Source organism: Pediculus humanus, genomic scaffold, assembly GCF_000006295.1.
Source record: "Pediculus humanus corporis 1103172108260 genomic scaffold, whole genome shotgun sequence".
In the NCBI taxonomy this organism is placed as follows: Eukaryota; Metazoa; Arthropoda; class Insecta; order Psocodea; family Pediculidae; genus Pediculus; species Pediculus humanus.
In genome coordinates, this window is record NW_002987829.1 from 879,284 (window position 1) to 899,839 (window position 20,556).

General features: G+C 36.6%; 1 protein-coding gene across 1 annotated transcript in view; it reads left to right on the forward strand.

The window, feature by feature from the left end:
• Positions 1-2,594: 2,594 nt before the first annotated feature.
• Phum_PHUM492610 (uncharacterized protein) overlaps positions 2,595-20,556 on the forward strand; it is a gene marked incomplete at both ends in the record, with an annotated part of 25,209 nt that continues 7,247 nt past the window's right edge. Inside the window, one exon of the mRNA XM_002430613.1 lies at positions 2,595-2,718. Within this exon, the coding sequence (XP_002430658.1) occupies positions 2,595-2,718 (124 nt within the window). The remainder of the gene's footprint in view (positions 2,719-20,556) is intronic.

Sequence of the window (20,556 nt, forward strand, 5' to 3'; positions counted from 1 at the left end):
AAAAATGGAAACTGCACCGAATGGTGGAATTATTTATGACAGGAAACATTTTCTAAAATGTTATTTTCCTTTCTTTTTCTTTTAACAAAAAAAAAAAAAAAAAAACATTTTTACATTTTGACTTACCTTTTATTTTTCCGTTACGCTTTACGGTTTTTTATTTTCTCAACAGCAACAGCAACATCAGCAATAAAATAAAATTTTTTTTTTTTTTTCTGTTTAACTCATTTGACAGTGTATGTATTATTATGCGTAAATGAAATTATTGATTAAAAACGTAAATGTGGTTTTTTATGATTTTTTATCACCTTGAGGCAGGATGAAAAGCAAAAAAAAAAAAATATCACGACCAGATGGGAATTTATTTTTATTTAATATTAAATGTCGTCACAAAACGTCAAATAAAATAAAATGAAATAAAAACATTTTTTCTTTTACACGTATGAATTAATATTTTTTTATGTTTTTAATGTTATTAACCCCTCCTACTTATTCACTACTAACATTTATACTTTTATTTTCGCCCACGTTAAAAAAATTAAATAAATAATTAATTAAACCAAAACCAAAGGAAAAAGCAAGCATTAAAAGAAACAACCGAAATTCCGGAATGAAATTCAAAAATTTTAACGTTGATGTCACGTGATATATGAAACTAATAAGGTAATACTCATACGTTTAAAAATAAAGGGTTTTGATTGGTTGATTTTTTTCTCTATAATTTTTAACCAATCAAAAAATTTAATTTTTTTGTCATTTACTTACTTTTAGTACGTTCAGAAACCCGTATTTATAATATTTATATACGGGTAATACAAATATGCATTGTTGACGAGTGACGTAACAATTTTATGACTTTTACGTCAATTATAGAACTTTTTTTTATTTTATTTTTATTTTTATTTTTCTCGCGAAGCATAAAAATAAACATTTTTTTTTTTTAATCCTTTTATTATCATCATCATCATTTTCACAGAATGGAATTTTTTTTTTTTTTGTGATTTTGCGACAATTTATTATTATTATTATTGGGTAAAATCCATTTGACGTCATATTCAAAATTAATAATCCGTTATTTTAATATAATAATAATTTGTTATCACCGAAATTAAGATAATAAAAAACATATGCACAAAAGCTTTTTTTTTTTTTTTTTTTTTTTAATAATAATGATTTTTTAATACTTTTAGAAAGGGGAGAGGGGAGGGGGGTGGGTATAATATCAATAATAACGAAAAAAAAATTATTTTTTTGGCTTAAGAACGATGGAAGGTAACAATGGAGTAATACATCAAAAAAGGTTTGGAAATAAACAAAGGAGACGATAAATTATTACGTGTAAGATAAGAGAAATGAGACAATGGCCAAACGTCATGAAAAAAAATAATAATGATAAGATGATAAATGAGGTAACAGGGGGGGGGGGAAATAATAATAATAATACTATTAGTTTAAGGGAAATAATGATGATGATGATGGCGGTTTTAAATCGTAAGAGTTTTATTATAAAATAAAATTATGTTTTTACTTTTGGAAATATTTTTTTTTTTTTTGTTAAAATAATCTAGAATTGTAATTTTTGATAAAGGTTAGGTAAAAAGGAAAATGCCCTTAAAGGTTTTTAGAAAAAAAAAAAAAAAGATATTTCGACGAATTTAACGAAAATCCAGATAATAAATAAATCTTTTCGAGAAATGGCCTGGAGTGTGTGTGTGTGTAAAGCAGAGACCTCTATCGGTTGATTTTATAATTATTATTTTGAAATTTTCGAACGAGTTTTATTCTATATAAATATTCGAACAAGTAGAAAATAATAAAACGGAGTATAAAATAAATTTTTAAACCATTTTTTTTTCATCTCCATATTGTTATTTCGATTTTTAAATTATACGTACCACGCATGCGTCGAATAATTAAAAAAATTTCAAATGAATGAATGAGAAAAAAAAAATGAATAACAATTTTTCCTTTTTTATCATCTGATTTTTTTATTACTTTGTTATAAATTTCAAAAAAAAAAAAAAAAAAAATTGTGTGGTTTTTGACATTTTTAAAAATGTATACGATTTATATCGTTTTATTTTATTTTAAAATAAAAAAATTTTTTTTTTTTTTATAACTGACCTCTCCGCAGGGTAAGTTATAGAGGTTTCGAACGAAATTCAAAAAAAACATTGAAACATGCTTGCCAATATTATTCAATACAAAAAAAAAAAAAAAGGTAAAGTGGAAGGAGGGAAAAAAACAATTTTAATTGACACGAGTTTAATAAATTTTTTATTGCGGTAAATGTGATTTTCTTATGTTTCCAATGTAAAAAACAAAAAAAAGCAATCATCATCCCTACCACCTGTAGCTCTTTCTCATTGGTCGAAGCTTTTTATTTAATGAAATTTAATTGGTCGAAACGTTTGTGACGTCATACGTTCTTTTTTTTAAAGCGGGTTTTCTACCGTTTACAACAACGGCGACGGCAGCGCTCTAAAATTTATTTTGAAAAAAAAAATTCTTTTATTCGGATTTAACTTTTTCCGTTGGCTTTATTCACCGTTTGAATTCGATAGGGTTCGGGTCGGTGATTTCATACCGTAAAAATGGCCGTCTCGCCGGCCCAACATTTTTTCCTTTCCATCATCATCGTATCAATAATTTTGGTCAATACTGTCGCTGCATTAAATCTCAGCAAATTATACGGACATCTTAGTGTTAAAAGAAACGGTAAGTACATTTTATCTTTTTACCTTTTTTGACCCTTTGTGTGAACTCGAATAACCCTTTGTATAAATTGTTAACGATTTTTGTGAAAAATCGTAATTAAATTTAATGATGATAATAATATTAAAAACCGTATAACATCATCGTTGCCCGTGCCCGTGTAAAAAATAATAATAATAATAATAATAATAATAAAAACTTTTATTTTATTCTTTTAAAACTTTTTATCTTAATGGCGGACATTAAAAAACACAAAATTCGAAACCTTTTATTTTTAATTTTCTTTTTCCGTCATAAAATTTATATATATTATTACTCTCAAGAGTTTTTCTTACCCCCCCCCCTCTCTCCCCCTACCCCCTCGTGGGAGAAAATTATCGTTAAAATTTGAATTTCATATGATTATTTTTACCTTACAACGTTTCGATTGTTTAAAATTAACGTTTTTGTATTCGAATTCTTATGACGTCACGAATCCGCCATTATCGCACATTATAATTATTAATATTGTAACTAACAAAGAACGTGTTAAATAATAATTCGAATTACGTTTCGAAAAAGATAAAAAATTGCGAGATGAAAAGAATATTTAGCCGAAAGTGAATAAAAAATTAATTAGGGGGGATGGGATGGGGGGGAAAAAGGAAAAATGAGTACGTGTGAGATTTGATAAAAAGGTTACGATGAAGGTTTAACAATGCCAAAAGGGTAAAAAACAATTATTATTATTATTATCATCATTTTAATGATTTCGAAATTCTCTCCAAATTTTTTTTTTTTTTTTTTTTTTAATAAAGAGAAGGGAAAAAAAACGAAAAAGTTCAAAAAAAAAAAAAAAGGTGTTTGCAAAACGTGAAAAACGGTTGTAACGATTTTTTTCCCTTCTCACTTGTCTCTATTCGCGAACGCAAATTATTTAAATTTAACAAAAAAAAAAAAAGGAAAGAAAAAACAAAATGGCGGATGGCGTCACATAATAAAATAGAACAGAGGTGGAGAATAAAAAAATAAAAATAAAAATAAAAAATTTTCTTTCTTTTTTTTTTTTTTATTTTTTATTTTTTGATACGAGTTTTGCTGTTGTTTTTTTTTTCCTCTTCTTTGCTGTCGTCGTTTGCTGTTGTTATTTTATTTAATTTTTTTTTATACGTTGAAAATTTTTGAAAAGGTTTGAATGGGAATGATAAAAAAAGAAATAATAATAATAATAATAACAGGGAAAAATTCGTTTTCCGGATTTGTACAATTACACTTGTACATAAAATGAGTTTCATTTTTATTTTATCGCATCATCATCATCATCATCATCATTATTATTATTAATATTATTATTATCATCATCATCATCATCATCGTAATAAAAAAAAGAACCTTTTTTCGTGAACCTTTCTTACGTTTGTGTATTCCCTTCGCAATTGTAACGAATCGAATTTTCCTTTCGGAAAAACTACTCCTACTACTTAACCCTTTTGAAAAAAACCTTTTATTTCTTTCCCCCTTCCCCCCTCCCGCTCCCCTATTTTCGTTTGATTTCCTTTTTTTTTTTTTTTTCTATTCGATTTTATTCCTTTTATTATGACGTACGTTTTCGTACCTGTTTATTTATTCTATCCATACATCCTTCCTTCCTTCCTTCCTTCCTTACGCTTTTAATTAATTTGTTTTTGTTTTCGGGATGCTATGACGTCATAATCCTTTTCCCGACAACGTTATTTATCAAAGGGGAGCGGAAAGAGGACGAGAGGGGAGGTAAAGGGGGGCGTCGGAAAAGTGTCAGATTAAATGATACGCTTGGTATTAATTTTTATTTTTTTTTTTCTTTGTTTGTGAATTCGTTTTTTCTTAACCTTTTTCTTTTCTTTTCTTCTTCATCATCCGATTTTCTCGTTTTCTTTTTCTCTTGATGGGGTAGGATTAAAAAACAAGAAGAAAAAAAAAATTACAACGCATTTAAAAATAAAAAATAAAAATTTTATTCTGCTAAAAGGAATCTCATGCTTTTATCAAATGTATATATATATGTATACATAAATAAAATTATACATTATTCATGCAGTTTTATTTTACTTTCTGCTCTCTCTTCTTTTTTTTTTCTTTTTTTTCTTTTTCCTTCATCTTTTTCTTTTTCTTCTTCCCGTAATTTTATTTTAAAAAAAAAAGGGAGGGGGGAGGAATAGAAAAGGGAAAAAAAAAAAATTTTCATCCCACTTGAACTTTCTTTTTTTTCCTCTTTTTTTTTTTTTTTTTGCATTTCGTAATAAGTACGTCGCAAAAAAAAAAAGCGTGGAGGGATGTAGCAGGAGGGGGGATGTAGGGGAGGGGGAAAGGAGCGGAAAATTTGAAATTTCAATCATTTCGAGATAGGAAGAGGAAAAAGTATGGGGATTGGGGGGGAAAATGGGAAAGGGGGGAGAAGGGAAAAAAAAACAAATTTTCTTTTTTTTTTTTTTTTAAATTTTAAAATTTAAATTTTTTTTTTTTTTTCTTCTCTTTCCACCGGATGATGATTCTCTACGTATTTCCTTTTCTCCCACGACCGGAAACTCTTCCCCTCTCTTCCCCTCCCTCCCCCCCAAAAAAAAATTTTAATTTAAAATATTGTTTTGAAAACTCCGGTTTTTTTTTTTTTTAATTTTATCTCCTCCCATTTTTTTTTTTTTTTTTTGAATTTCAATTTGATGAACGGTTTTGGAAAAGCGAACGCAAAAATCATTATTATCATTATCATTATTATTATTATTATTTCGGTTTAGTCGACGGTTAGTAATACTAAAACCGAATTATATTTATTTATTTTTTTTTCTGGTGGTTTTCCTCGTGAGGATTTCAAATGATTTAAATTCGTTTTCAAATCTCTTTTGAATAATATAAATAAGCAATTAAATTACAACAAATGGAAATTCAAATTATTATTATTATTATTATCGGTTTCCGTTTTCTTTACGTACCCGTAGTAATGCTAATGCTAATAATAAAATTTTATTTGTCTCGAAGGAAATATAAAAATTTAAACATTTTTTTTTTGCTGTTGTTTAGATTCGTTCGTTCGTTGGTTCGTTAAGGATCGAATCGCAAATAAATAAAAAAAATTTGAAAACTAAAAAAAAAAAAATCAAAAAAAAAAGGAAACGAAATCCTTTTTTTGGTTTTTCCCCGGTGAAAATTTCTTCTGCATTCTGTGGGGAAGGAAGGGAGGGAGGGAGGGATGAAAGATTCAAAATTATATTATCGGGAGTAAAATCGATAATATCTGGGTGTTTTTCCATCACTTTTTTTTTTCTCAAACTATTATTATTATTATTATTATTATTATTATGTATGTATTTTACGAACGGAAAAGGTTTTTTTTTTTTTAAAATTACAAACCGGATATGGTTAATTTTTTTTTTCTTTTCGGGAATTTATTTCATTTATTTTCTGTGAGAGAGAGAGAGAGAGAGGAAGGATAGAAAAGAAGGAGAGAGAGAGAGAGAGAGAGAGAGGAAGGATAGAGAAGAAGGAGAGAGAGAGAGAGAGAGAGGAAGGATAGAGAAGAAGGAGAGAGGGAGAGAGAGTGGGGAAAAATGGTGGAAAATTTAATGTAATTTTTTCTTTTTTTTTCTTTCTCTATTCGAAATATTATCATCATCATTATCATCATTAGTTTTCTTTTTCGATTATTGAAATTTTCGATAGGAAAAATATTTTTAGATATAAAAGAAAAATTTTGGAAAAGTCACGTTTTGGGGGTCCCATTAATAAAAGTCAACAACATTTAGAGAAAATAATTTTTCTGTGTGTGTGTGTGTGTGTGTGAATTGAACAAGGACGACGACAGGAAGAGCAATTGGGTAAAATTTATTACGGGGGACAAAAAAAATATATATTCCTGGAGGAATGTTAAAAAGAAAAAGATTTTCCGATTTGCTTTTTACGAAATCCGATTTTAAGGGGGAAAAAAAAACATGAGAGAAGAAAAAGAAGGGAAATCAAACCGAAAACGTGATGAAAATTATCAAAGTTTTGCGTTTGAAAAAGGAAAAAAAAAGGAAAAAAAATTTCACTAATGGAAAATGTGTCATAGAGAATAAAAACGTGTAATTTTTCCTTTTCACGAAAAATAATGACGACGTTATATGTTTTTCTTATTTTTATGTATACAAAAAAAGGAAAATGGAAAAAACAAAATAACAGGTGGCATAAAAGGTTAATCAATAATAAAATTATTTTTTTAGGGGAAGGAAAGGAAAGGAAGGGGAGGGGAAAATTATTAATTTATTTTCATTTTTCCTTTTTTTTTTTTACATTTTATTTCAATACGGAAAAGAGAAAAAAAATTGTGGGGGGAAGGGGAGAAAAGGGAAGGAAGGGAAAAGAGCAAAAAAAAAGGTTGAATAATGTAAAAGGGAAGTAAAATGTTAGAATAATAATAATAATAATAATTTCAGGGAATCAAATCGATGGGGGGGTGGGAAAAAAGAGGGAGTGGGGGTTTGGAAAATTATAATATAATTTTAATGTAATCAAAATCGAACGAAACGTATTTAAAATTATTATTTATTTTTATGAACAAAAAATTTAAAAAATTAAATTGTTCATTTTTCTTTGCGTTTTAGAAAATATTCAAAATGGCGGAAAATTATAGTAGTAATTTTCCAATTATTTCATACCGGAAAAAAAAAAAAACAAAATGCGAATTTGTTGTTTTCAGTGTGTTTGTGTGAGTAAATAATAAACTCGTGAGATTGAAACCTTTTCTAAACCTTTTTTAAAAATTTTTTTTTTTTTTTTTGTATTTTTTTAATTACGGAAAAAATAATAATGATAATAATGATAATGATAAGTTTTCGTGGTTGCCTTTTGTCGAATCGATTCGCGGTAAAAAAAAAAAAAAAAAAAAAAGGAAAACGTTCAGACAAATAAAAAAAACAGAAAAAAAATTATTATTATTATTATTATTATTATTCCTTTGTGATTTCTCTAAAGCTCTAACATTTTTTTTGTATTTTCGTAAAAAGATTTTTTTTTAAAAAAACCCGGAAAATCCAAAAAGAGGAGGAATGGGGGGTTAAAAGTAATAATTTAGATCGTTTAAAAAAAAAAAGGTTAATTTTATTATTATTATTATTCGGGACGTTTTGAAAAAAAAAAAAAAAAAAAAAAAAAGATAAACTCATTTCGGTTATTTTTTTTTTTTATTATTTTTTACCAAAATAAATTACATTCGATAGAAAAGCAGTCTTGCCAATCGTAAAAAAAAAAATAAAAAAAAAAAACAAAATCGAAATGAAAATTCATTATTTTTCACGTTTTCAATTTTTCTTTTTAAAATTCATAATAATTGTCAATAAATGAAAAATTCGAATCGGTCAAATACGATTTCAATTTTCCATAGAGATAAAAAAAAAAAACCGCGACTTTGTGACGGGGCGGCAGAATATTAAAAAAAAAAAAACAACAAAATTAGTTTTTCTAGTTTTTGACCCGTTTTTTTTTTTTTTTTTTTTTTTTAACTTTTACCCTTTTCGAATTATTAAAATTAAATAAATCAATAAATAAATAAATAATTAATGGTCTGGAAAAAAAAAATAATAATAATAATAATGTTAAATAAATGTCCGGGTGAAAAACAAAAAAAAAAAAGAAAACTGTTGATTTCGTAATTTATTTTTTACCGAAAACAAATAAATAAACGGTTATTTATAATTTTTATTATTATTATCATCATCATTATTATTATTATTATCATTATTATTATTATTATTATTTCCGTAAGATTAATTTTTTTAAAAAAAAAAATGTGGTATGAATAAAGTCGTCACGTTATTATTTTCATTTTACGACCGGTTATACTTGTGTGCGAATCATACAACGAAACAACCCCGAGAAAAATGAAAATAATAATAAAAACATTTTCTTCTGCTTCAACATTCGTTCGCGTCTCTCTTCCTCTTATTTCTCCCCCCCTTCCTCTCACCTCACCTTCCCTCCCCCCCTGCTTCATCAACACGGATTCGGAGAATTTTGTCGAATTATTTGGAAAAACAAAACAAAACAAAAGAAAATAATAACAAATGACGTCATATCACATTCGATTTTTCCTTAGGTTTCGTGCGTGCGTGAGAGTTAGTGATCATTTTCCCGTCACGTTGTTTCTTTTATTTTATATATATATATATATATATATATATATATATATATATATATAAAGTTTGGTAATTAGCAAGATTTAACAAGATTTTTTATTTAGTAAAAAAAAAAAAAAGAAAACTTGATAAAATAAAAAAAAAGAAACGGAAATAGAAAAAAAAATTTTCCATCTTATTTTTTTCAATTCTAATTAAATCGTTTGATGAACTTCTCGTTAAGTAGTTACGTTTTGAAAACGATGAAAATGATTAATTATTATTATCATTATTACGGCTGTTGTTTGTCGAGTGGGGGTGGGGATTCGGGGGAGGGGGGGGGAAACGGGAAAAGTCACATTATTCAAATTTAGAGAGAGAGAGAGAGAGAGAGAGAGAGAGAGAGAGAGAAGTAATAATAAATTTTCTTTTTTTTTTTTTTTTTTTTTTACTCTGTTGAAAATTAAAACGTTTGAATTATTGAATGTGAAGAGAGGTGATGATGATGATGATAATGATAAATAAATAAAACATTTTAAAAATGTGAACGAAGTGAAAATTATAAAAATTTTCCACATGAAAATTAGTTTTTCTTTTTTTTTTTTTTTGCGGAAAAACTTTCCTGTAATTCTCTGGAGATGTTGAAAAAAAAAAAAAAAGTTTAATCTCTGGAGAAAAAATATAAATTTATATTGAAACGTTGAATTTCAATATTTCATTGCTTATGTAATTTTTATCATCATCATCATCATCATCATAATCACCATCATCGTTATTATTATTATTATTATTATTATTATTATTATTATTATTTCGTTTTTTGACGTTTTGGAAAATTTGTTACAAACGGCAAACATGGCAGCGGTTATGTTTGCATCAATCAAATAATTAATTGATTACGAGAAATGAAATACCACTCTCTCTCTCTCTCTCTCTCTCTCTCTCTCTCTCTTTCTCTTTCTCTCACTCTTAATAATTTCCGATTGTTTTTCGTTTGTTGGGGAGAGACGGTGGAGAGAAAGGGGGAAAAGAGGAGGGAAAGGAGGGAAGGGAAAAAACAAACAAATTCCAAAGAAATCTCCAGTAAAATTCCACTCATTATTGTTATTATTATTATTATTATTATTATTATTATTATTATTATTATTATTATTATTAATATTGACATCATCGATTTTCAATTTTCATTCCCGTAATTAATTATTGACGTAATTAAAAAAAAAAAAATTGAAGTTTGTTTAATCGATCGATCGGAAGTGAAGATTGAAAAGAAAAAAAAAAAAAATTTTTTTTTGTTTTATTTCCGTTCGGTCACGCCCATTTTTCATCATCATCATCATATATTATTATTTTAATTACGCGTAAATTAAAAAAAAAAAAAGATTTTCAAAAATTTTCCTCTCCAGGTTTTTTAATTTTTAGTCGTAAAACAAACAAACAAACAAACGAACAAACAAACAAACCGTGACAAACGGATTAAAAACAATTTTTTATTTCATTAAAGTTACACAAAAAGGGAAAAAAATTTTTTTTTTTTGTCTTTCATTCATTCATTCATTCATTCATTCGTTCGTTCGTTCGTTCGTTCGTTCATTCATTCCTTCAGTCCTGTCGTCTGCAATAAAAATAAAAAAAAACATTTTTTAAAATTTTATTTTCCTTATTTAAATTCCAAAAACTTTTTCCCTTTTTTTTATCATCATCATCATCATCATCATCATCATTATTATTATTATTATGAAATTACCATTTTCGATATCGCCAACGGAAATAAAAAAAAAAAAGAAAAAAAAGTCGATGAAAAATTTAAAAACATAAAACATTGAATTAAATATTCCATCATCCAACCAACCATCCCCCCGACATTTTTCCTTTTTTTTCCCCGTTTCCGTTTCCGTTTCCCGTGGGAAAAAAATCACAAACAAAACAAAAAACAAAATATTACGACGGCATTAAACTTTTTTATTTATTTATTTTATTTATTAATTAATTAACCGTTTCGCCGCCCACGTCGTCGTCGTCGTTGCGTCATCAAAATCTAATTCCACGATGATTTAAATTGTCGTGACGTCATAATAATCGTTTATTTATTTATTGTAATTATTGGTAATTATTGTTTACCCCGCCCCCTTTACGATTTTTTCAAAAAAAAAAAAAGATGGCGTCGTCGTCGTCGTCGTCGGCGGCGGCGATGACGTCAAAATCTCCGTAACGGTTTTTTTTTGCAAACATCATAATCGAATATGAAATTAATTTAAATTACAAAAAAAGAGTGGTAAGCCTTCCATTTTTTTTTTTGACCTTTGACCCGTAAATTTAATTTACCTTTTTAACAAAGGAAAAAAATTAAACTGGATAATAGAATGAAGCCATAACCGAGGCGAAAAAAAAAAATATAATTTTTTTCTTTTAAGTAAAAAAACCGTGTTTTCATTACGAAATGATAATAATAATTATAATTATAATAATAATAATAAGAATAATAATGATAAAAATGAAGAAGAAGAAGGAGGAGGAGAAGGAGAAAAACAAAAAGTAAAAGAAAAAAAAAAAAAGGAAATTAAAATTAAACTGACGCCATTTTGTTTTCTTACTCTTTTTCCTTTTTTTTCTTTCTTTTTAATTAATTTTCCAATTTTGTTTTTATTATTATTATTATTATTACTATCATCAACATGAACATCATCATCATCATCATCATCATTATTATTTCTTTTTTATTTGGTTTAAAATTTGTAACCGCGCGTTAATGAAGAGTAAACATGTAATTTTAAATGTTGTTGACTTTACAGAGGAAAACGGAAACGGAAACAAAAAAGTTTTTTTTTTTTTTTTTTTTTTTATTTTCCCCTTCTGGCTAAATAAAAGTTTTATATTTTTTTTTCTCGCCTCTGGAGAAATGTTAAAAAAAAAGGAAAAAATCCCGGAAAATCTAATTTGGAAACGTTTAAAATCGTAAAAATTTAAAAAAAGTTTTTTTTCGTGTAAATAAAACGCACGGGTCGTGAATATTGAATACTCGCTCGATCCGCCATCTTGTTTTTCTTTTTATTATAAATTTAATAAATAATTAAAAAAAAAAAAAACATTCGAAAGGAATAATTTTCACCGCAAACAAAAGTTTAAATTAAAAAGTTTTAAAAAATTAAAACGAACTCGAAAACTCGTTTCCGTCCGCCATCTTTAAAAAAAAAAAAAAAAAATTTTTTAAATTATTATTAACTACTTTTCCTTCTGCTCGTTTTCATTTTGTTTTCCATTCCCCAACCCCATTTTTAATGAATGAATGAATAAAGGAAACAAAAAAAAGCAACGAATAATTCAACTTTTGAATATGTTATATTAAATATTATTATTATTATTATTGTCACTCTTAAACACGCAAGGCTCTTATTTGACGGGGTTTTTAAGTTCATTTATTCCAGGTTTCTACCCGACGATTCCTTAGGGATAAATGCTCGAATTTCGTTGGTGCTAAAATTTTCCGAAGAATGTGGGCCGTCCCACATAGTGCGATTTCCTGGATGGTTTCTTCTTCTTCTTTTAGGTTCTTCAAAATCTTCTTTAAATTTCCTTTTATTGAATGTGGTGGGATGGCTCCCAGTGCTGCTGCTTCCACGATGACCGTACTTCCCCCCACATTCTCGTTCCTTCACCCTTTTTCTGCTGCTTCTTTGGCTGTCTGGTGTTTTTTTCTGCCGGCACGGATACCTCAATTAATTTACACCATTTTTCCGCATTATGCCGGAGGATGATACCCTCTTTCTTTAACCGGAAGTTATGACATTGTTGCCAACCTATGAAGGAAAAATTCGGGAATGTTTCACTTACGCGAACGGAATTTTTTTTTTTTTTTTTTAAATTAAGGGGAGGGGAAAATCTTTAATAAAAATTTATTTCATTCAGAAAAACTTTAACAGGAGGAAAATTTTCATAAAATAAATTTTGCATAAAATCATAAAAAGGAAGAAAAGTAAGAAACTCTCGTACCATTAAGGAAAATATTACTTTTCTTTTTTCTTTCAGACACGTTTAAAATGGCCAATAAAACTTTTTAAATTGTTTCATATATATACGGTGAACCTTTTCTCCTTTTCCTTTTTCCTTTTTCTTTTTTCCTTTTCTTTTTTATTATTATTATTTTATTTTTTTTGATTTGTCCGTTATAAATTTTCTTATTACGTATATACGACAAAACGATGATGTTACGTATATAAAAAAACTTTTCCACTTTTTTGTTCTGGAAAAAAAAAAATTGTTAAACAAACGCAAACGAATTTGTTCATTTTTTTTTTTTTTTTTTTATTATTTTTTAAAATAAAACGAGAAGGAAAAGTTTTTTTATGTTTTTTTTTTTTTTAAAAAGGAAAATTTGTCGCCACGCTTGAAACAACAACGAAAAAACGTTAAACATAAATAAAAAAATAACGAATATAAATTTTCTCTACAAAAGTTTTTTTAAGTTTAATTAAAATAATTACAATTTTTAGTTCGTATCGCACGGATTTGCAAAACAACAACAACAACGAGAAGTAACAAACAGCAATAATAATAATAATAATATTAATGATGATGTAAAGCGTCAAATGAAAAACGAGCGTGTAAAAAACCTTTTTTGATGATTAAAAATTTGTTTATTTTTTTTTTTTTTCATTAAAAAGGAAAAAAAAGGGGAAAACGAGGAAAATTTTTTAAATACGTTCACAATAATGCATTCGTCGATGGTGATTTTATCATCATCATTATCGTTATTATTATTATTATTATTGCTAAATATTTACAAAATGGCGGGGGTTTTTTTTTTTTTTCGTATTTTAAAAATTTCGCGAAGGTTTTACTAAAATTATAATTTATATGATGATAATTTGATAAACGAAAATTGCTAATTAACGGAACGTCTTTCTCAATAACCTTTGACCTTTTATTATTTTTCGTTAATCCAGGAAAAATGCATTTTGCACTAACCTCCCCCCACTCGGTAGCAGGGAGGGCGTGGGACTTGGCCGAAGCCACTACCCAACTAAAACTCCTGGACGTGTTTCATCGTGCTCTTTTTCCTGGAGGGAGGGGCGTTCGCGGGAGTTTAACCCGCATTTCAGCCTCAACCTCCTCCTGAGCCAGGACCATCAGGTCTACTCTCGCGAGAGTGGAAATTTCACCTGAGGAAGATCCCGGTACTTCCCTTTTTTTACCCTTCGAGAGGCAGTCCCGATCTGTTACCATCGTTCCAGCCTCCTCCCCAGAGTCTGTGAGTTTCCAGGGAGAAAGGGAGATAGAGATGTCCGGGATCCCGAATCCTGTAGTTTGTTCATCTGTCTTCCTTTCACATCGCAACTCCGCATTTTCCCTATTTCATTCAAGAACCCAGTTTCACCCTCTTGAACAAGGGTCGGGGCAGCCCCAATGCCTCGAAAGGGTTCTACTAGGTACACTTATTCCCTTATTTAGGTACAGGTCTGTTCTTGTTTGGACGAGCTGAAATTGATCCCCCTGTTCCCAGGATTTGAACCCTCAACTCGGTGACTTTTGTGCCGATTTTTCCCCTTTTCAGACTCAAGCTACCTACCTCGGCCTCCCCCCTGGCATCACCAGTTGAAGGTTTACTCCAGCGTGTGGAAATTCAATCCCAGAATTCCCTTCCCTAAAACATCTTCTGTACCTAGCCTCCAAGTAGTTGGATTAGTACTAGTTCTACTAGGATTACTACGATTTCTTCCGGCTTTCGACCTTTTTTTTTTTTTTTTTTTTTGATGACCCAGGAGAAATACGGTTACGCACTGACCCCTCCTTTTTACGGAGGGAGTGTGGGACGCGGTATGGATTTAAAGAAAGCCTAACCGGGAACCCATACCCACTTAAACTCCTGGGCATGTCGCTATAGCGTGGTTTATGTGAAGAGAGGGGGAAGACGCTCGTGGGAGTAGAACCTACATTTCAGTCTCCTCTCTCCGGTAAGCCAGAACGTTAACCGTTCTACATGATTGCTGGTGAGGAGATGAGCCTTAATCTTCGTTTCGTTTTCACCTCGAAGATGAGAACGCATCTCCCAGGACGTTCGGCAGGCCCTTTCGGGAGTGTCCTCCGGTCCCTCGCTGGGAGGAAATGGGGACGGAAAGCTCGCCTGCTTCCAGAGAATGCGCCCGGAAGGGAGAATTCAGACTAAACTTCGCCACCTGAGTTTAAGGGTACATTACCGACGACGGAGCTTTCGTTCGTCGCCGCACCTCGTTAATCGAAGACGTCGTCGTCATCATCTGCATCCTCGTCTTCATCCTCCTCCTCGTTCCGACAACGACGTTTCCTCTCCCTCGGCCGATGACGAAGGTCCGGAACCTCTCCTTCAGCCACCACTTCCTCTTCCTCTTCATCCTCGCCTTCCTCATCAGCGGCATTTCTTTTCCTTTTAAACCCTATCCTAATTCTAGACCTAACCTTAGACCTAACTCTACTTGTTCAGAGCATGCGACGACGAACTCCGGACTTTTCGCTTGCGTTCACGGTCCTCTTTCGACTGTAGGACCGCTTCCGAAAAACGCGAAATTGCGGACCATTCCCAGGGTCCGCGAAGCAACGCGTTCACGAGGCCGCGGATCGACAGGTCGGGTCCGATGACTCCGACCAGCCGCTGCCTTTGTTCGTTCCATGTGAAACATACCGCAATCGTGGGCTCAACGTCGTCCTCGGGCGCACCGCAGATTCAACACTCCGTCGTCACCTCTCTGCCGATGCGCGCCAAGTACGAGCCGAACACTTCGTGACCCGTGAAAACTTGAGCGAGAAGATAAGTCAAGTTTCCGAGACCCCGCCCCACCCAGTCTCCCACTCGGGGGCCCAGGGCAACGACGATTTCGCCGCCGTATTGTTTACGCTTTTCGTCGAACCGCGCCTGCCACGATCGGACCGTGTGATCGCCAAGTTCCTTGCGGAATAGAGCTTTCCTCGGCCCGCCGCGACCCCGCCCGCGGTAGACGACGAGTTTCTCCATCGCGAGGAGATCGAGCGGGGGGAGTCCCCGACAGAAGGCAAGCCACCTTCGCCGCGACGTCCCTGTACGCCGTCGCCACCTTGTTCAGAGACGCCCTTTGAAGTTGGATGGCTCTCTCGCGAAGCGGGCGCGATGCCGTCACCGATTCGGCCCACACCGGTGCTCCATACAGGGCCACAGAGTGGACGACCGTCGCATACAATCGCCTGACCCTCGCCCGCGGACCCCGCAGGTTCGGAATCAGACGCCCTAACGATGCGCTCGCGACTTGGATCTTTCGGGCCAAGAAGAGTGAGGTGTTGCCCGAAAGTGAGACCCGAGTAGAAGGTGACTCTCAGATACTTGACCGTCCTCCCCAACCCGATCATGAAACCCCCAAACGACAGTGCCAGGCCGTTGAGAAGCCGATTCCTCGGACGGTGAAATCCGCAGGCTTCCGTTTTCGGCAGAGACACCCGGAGTCCGATGCTCCGGATGACCTCCACCGTCGCACAAAGTCCCGTTTCCGCACGATCCCGGACCTCCACCCAACCACGACCGGTCGCGAAGAGCAGGGTGTCGTCCGCGTAACAGATGAATGAGCAACCTTCGGAAAGGACGGTCCTGGTGAGGACGCAATCGTAGGGGATATTCCAAAAAAGCAGTCCGAGGACCGACCGGTTTTCGACTTTTTTTTTTTGTTGACCAAGGAGAAATGTGGTTACGCACTACCCCTCCTTTTACGGAGGGAGTGTGGGGCTCGGTATGGATTTAAAGAAAGCCTAACCGGGGACCCCTACCCACTAAAACTCCTGGGCATGTCGCTATAGCGTGACCTATATGAAAAGAGGAGGGGGAGACGCTCGTGGGAGTAAGACCTACATTTCAGTCTCCCCTCTCCGGTAAGCCAAAACGTTAACCGTTCCACATGATCGCTGGTGGGAAGATGCGCCCTAATCTCCGTTCCGCCGTACCTCGAAGATGAGAAGGCCATTTCTCAGGACGTTCGGTAGTCCCTTTCGGGAGTGTCCTACGGTCCTTCGCTGAGGGGAATTGGGTGGGAAACGCGCCTGTCTCCTGAGGATGCGATCAGAGCTGGGGATGTAGTCTTACCACGTCGTCCCCTGAAAAGGGTGAAGAGTGGTATATCGCATCCTCCCTATCGGTGTGAAAAATAGAAAGGGAGAAAGAAGAGGTATCGACCGAGGTCCCCGACCCTCGAGAAGAAAGAAAAGAAGTGTGTGTGTGTGTGTGTGTTTGCACGGCGACGACGGGTTTGCGGCCGCCGCCGCCGCACTTTCTCACCCTCACCCTTACAGAGACATTTGCGACCTGCCATGTCGCTTGCGCCTCCGTCGCAGGAGACCCGAGTTTCCGGACCGAGCAACCCAGACGGGTTCGCTACTCCCGCCCGGCCCGCCCGAGTTCCTTCCTCTGCGCGTCCCTGCCGCTTCTACGATGTGAGAAAGACCTGCACCTTCGTCTGCCGCGCACCGGGATAAAGTTCCTAATAACCCTATTGGCCGACGAAAACACTCTGTCGAGACCCCGAAGTGCTCCCGCCGAATGTTTAAAGCAATGCGCGACAAGTAGGATCCGAATATACGACCAGAGGCATCCGCTGCACACGGCCTCCAAGTAGCTGGATTACAGGAGCACGCCACTAACTCCCGGCTCCCACTGAACCACAGTCTTTTTTTTTTTTTTGATAAGCCAGGAGAAATGCGGTTACGCACTACCCCTCATTTTACGGAGGGAGCGTGGGGCTCGGTTAGGATTGAAAGAAAGCCTAACCGAGAATCCCTACCCGCTGAAACTCCTGGGCATGTCGCTAGAGCGTGGCTTATGTGAAGAGGAGGGAGACGCTCGTGGGAGTAGAACCTACATTTCAGTCTCCCCTCTCCGGTAAGCCAGAACGTTAACCGTTCCACATGATCGCTGGTGGGAAGATGCGCCCTAATCTCCGTTCCTCCGTCACCTCGAAGATGAGAACGCACCTCCCGGGACGTTCGGCACCCCCTTTCGGGAGTGTCTTCCGGTCCTTTGCTTGGGAAAAAGGGACGGAAAGCTTGCATCTTTCCAGAGAACGAGGCCGGGGCTGGGGATTTAGACCTCCCGCCACCTGAATTGAAAGGGATAAATTAAAGAAGAAAGTGAATACTTTTGTATACCGCATTCTCTCCTAACGGGTAATGAGGACTAAATGGGGGGCAAGATAGATAGAGGAGATCGACTGGGACCGACGACCTCCGAGAAATTTTATAGAAAACTCACCGACGAAGCTCGCGTTCGTCGCTGCACCTCGCTAATCGAAGACGCCGTCATCATCCTCTTCTTCGTCTTCCTCCTCCTTTTCCTCGTTCCAACGACGACGTTTCCTTTCCCTCGGCCGATGACGAAGATCCGCAACCGCTCCTTCAGCCGCCTCTTCCTCATCTTCATCCTCTGCCTCGCCTTCCTCAAGAGCGGGATTTTTCGACCTTTTAGTCCCTAACCTAACCTTACACCTATTTTTAGAACTAGCCTTAGACCTAACCTTAATCCTACCCGTCCGGAGCATACACCGACGAACTCCGGACTTTTCGCGCTCGCGGTCCTCTTTCGCCCGCAGGACCCCTTCCGAAAATTGCGAAACGGCGTACTATTCTCGGGGTCGCCTTCTTGCCGATGCGCGCCAAGTACGAGCCGAACACTCCGTGGCCCGTGAGAACCTGAGCAAGACGACAGGTCAAGTTTCCGTGACCCCGCTCCTCCCAGTTCCCCAAGGAGTCAAGAACGTTAAGTGTTTCCCCCCGTATTGTTTTCGATGATGATCGAAGAAACGCGCCTGCCACGATCAGATCGTACGAACGCGAAGTTCCCTGCGGAATCGGGCTCTCCTCGGCCCGCCGCGACCTCGCTCGCGGTAGACGACGAGTCTCTCGGCCGCTAGGAGATTGAGCGGGGGAGCGCCCGACAGAAGGCAGCCACCTTCGCCGCGACGTCCCTGTACGCCGTCGCCACCTTGTTCAGAGACGCCCTTTGGAGTTGGATGGCCCTCTCGCGAAGTGGCCGCGCAGGTTCGGAATCAGATGCCCTAACGATGCGCCCGTGACTCGGATCTTCGGTCCGAGAAGCGCGAGGTGTTGCCCGAAAGTGAGACCCGAGTAGAAGGTGACTCTCAGATACTTGAGCGTCCTCCCCAACCCGATCATGAAACCCCCAAACAACAGTGCCAGGCCGTTGAGAAGCCGATTCCTCGGACGGTGAAATCCACAGGCTTCCGTTTTCGGCAGAGACACCCGGAGTCCGATGCTCCGGATGACCTCCACCGTCGCACAAAGTCCCGTTTCCGCACGATTACCTCCACCCACCCTCGACCGGTCGCGAAGAGCAGGGTGTCGTCCGCGTAGCATATCAGAAAGTAACCTTCGAAAAGGACGGTCCTGGTGAGGACGCAATTGTAGGCGATATTCCAGAGGAGCGGTCCGAGAACCAACCCCTGGGGCACGCCGCAGAAAACGTCCGCCGTTTCCGTCGTTCCGTCCGACTTCTCGTACGAAATCTTCCTCTCCGAGAGGAAGGACCCTATCACCGACACGAGATAATCGGGCACGGACTTCGAAGCCGTATTGATTCGGAGAGAGGTCGTTCCTCCCCTGTCCGCCTCCATGTGACCGATTATCCGCGGCGCCACGACGCGCTCGAACAGCTTACCCTCTACGTCGAGAAGGCAAATCGGCCGATAATCGCCGGACGTCGACGGGTCCCTACCCGGTTTTTCGAGCAGCACGAGGTTCGGTAACTTCCACTGCTTCGGAAACGACGCCTCTTCGAAACACGCGCTGAAGAGCGACGAAAGACGCGAAGACATCACCCCGACGGATTTGCCAAGGAGCCGATAATGCATGCCGTTCGGGCTCGGAGCCGAGCGCTTCTTGGAGGCCGCGTCGAGGAGAATGCGAATCTCTCCCTCGGTTACTCGGTCGCGATCGCGGTCGAAGGCGAAGCGCGCCGGATGAAACGCGTAGGGCGCGACGCGCGAAAAGAGCTCCGCGATGACCTCGGCGAGAAACTCCCCCATCATGCCGGCCGTCAACGGCCCCGACGAACTCCGCAGCTTCTTAGTCACGATGCGGAACGGAAAACCCCACATATCCGCGTCGACCTCGCTCAGGAGCTCTTTCCAACTCTCCTTCTTCGAACTCCATATCGCTCGACGAACGCGAACCCGTGAACCCCGCCACTCCGCTTTAAGCCCCAGCAAAGTCGAATCGGTCACGATCCATTCGTAATCTTTTCCGCGGCGGAGGAGTTCGCGTTTTCGTTCCCCGAACCGACGACGAGCGAGACAGGACTCCTTCCACAGCTCTCCTACCTCGTCCGTCCACTAGTATTTAGGCCGCTTGCGCTCGTTCGATCGCGAACCGTCCCTCATGCACGAATTCGATATTCGATGCAAATCGCCCCGGATCGCCCGCGCCATTTCGTCGGCGTTTTCATCCCCCAAAACGTTGGCCCTTCGCCACGACTCTGCGGCGAGACACTCGACGAGCCGCTCTTCGTCCATCGACCTCAGGCTTCACCGCGGCGGAACGACGACACGAGGACCGCCGGACCGAGAGGTAGCCCCGCCGAACTCCGAGGAGCCTTGAACGAGAACGCCAGATAGACGTGGTCGCTCAGATACTCGAAATCGGAAAGGACCTCCCAGCCCGGAGACCACGCCGCGACTGCGACGGAAGAAACCGTGAGATCGATCACGGATTCAACGGTGGCCCGCACACAAGTTTT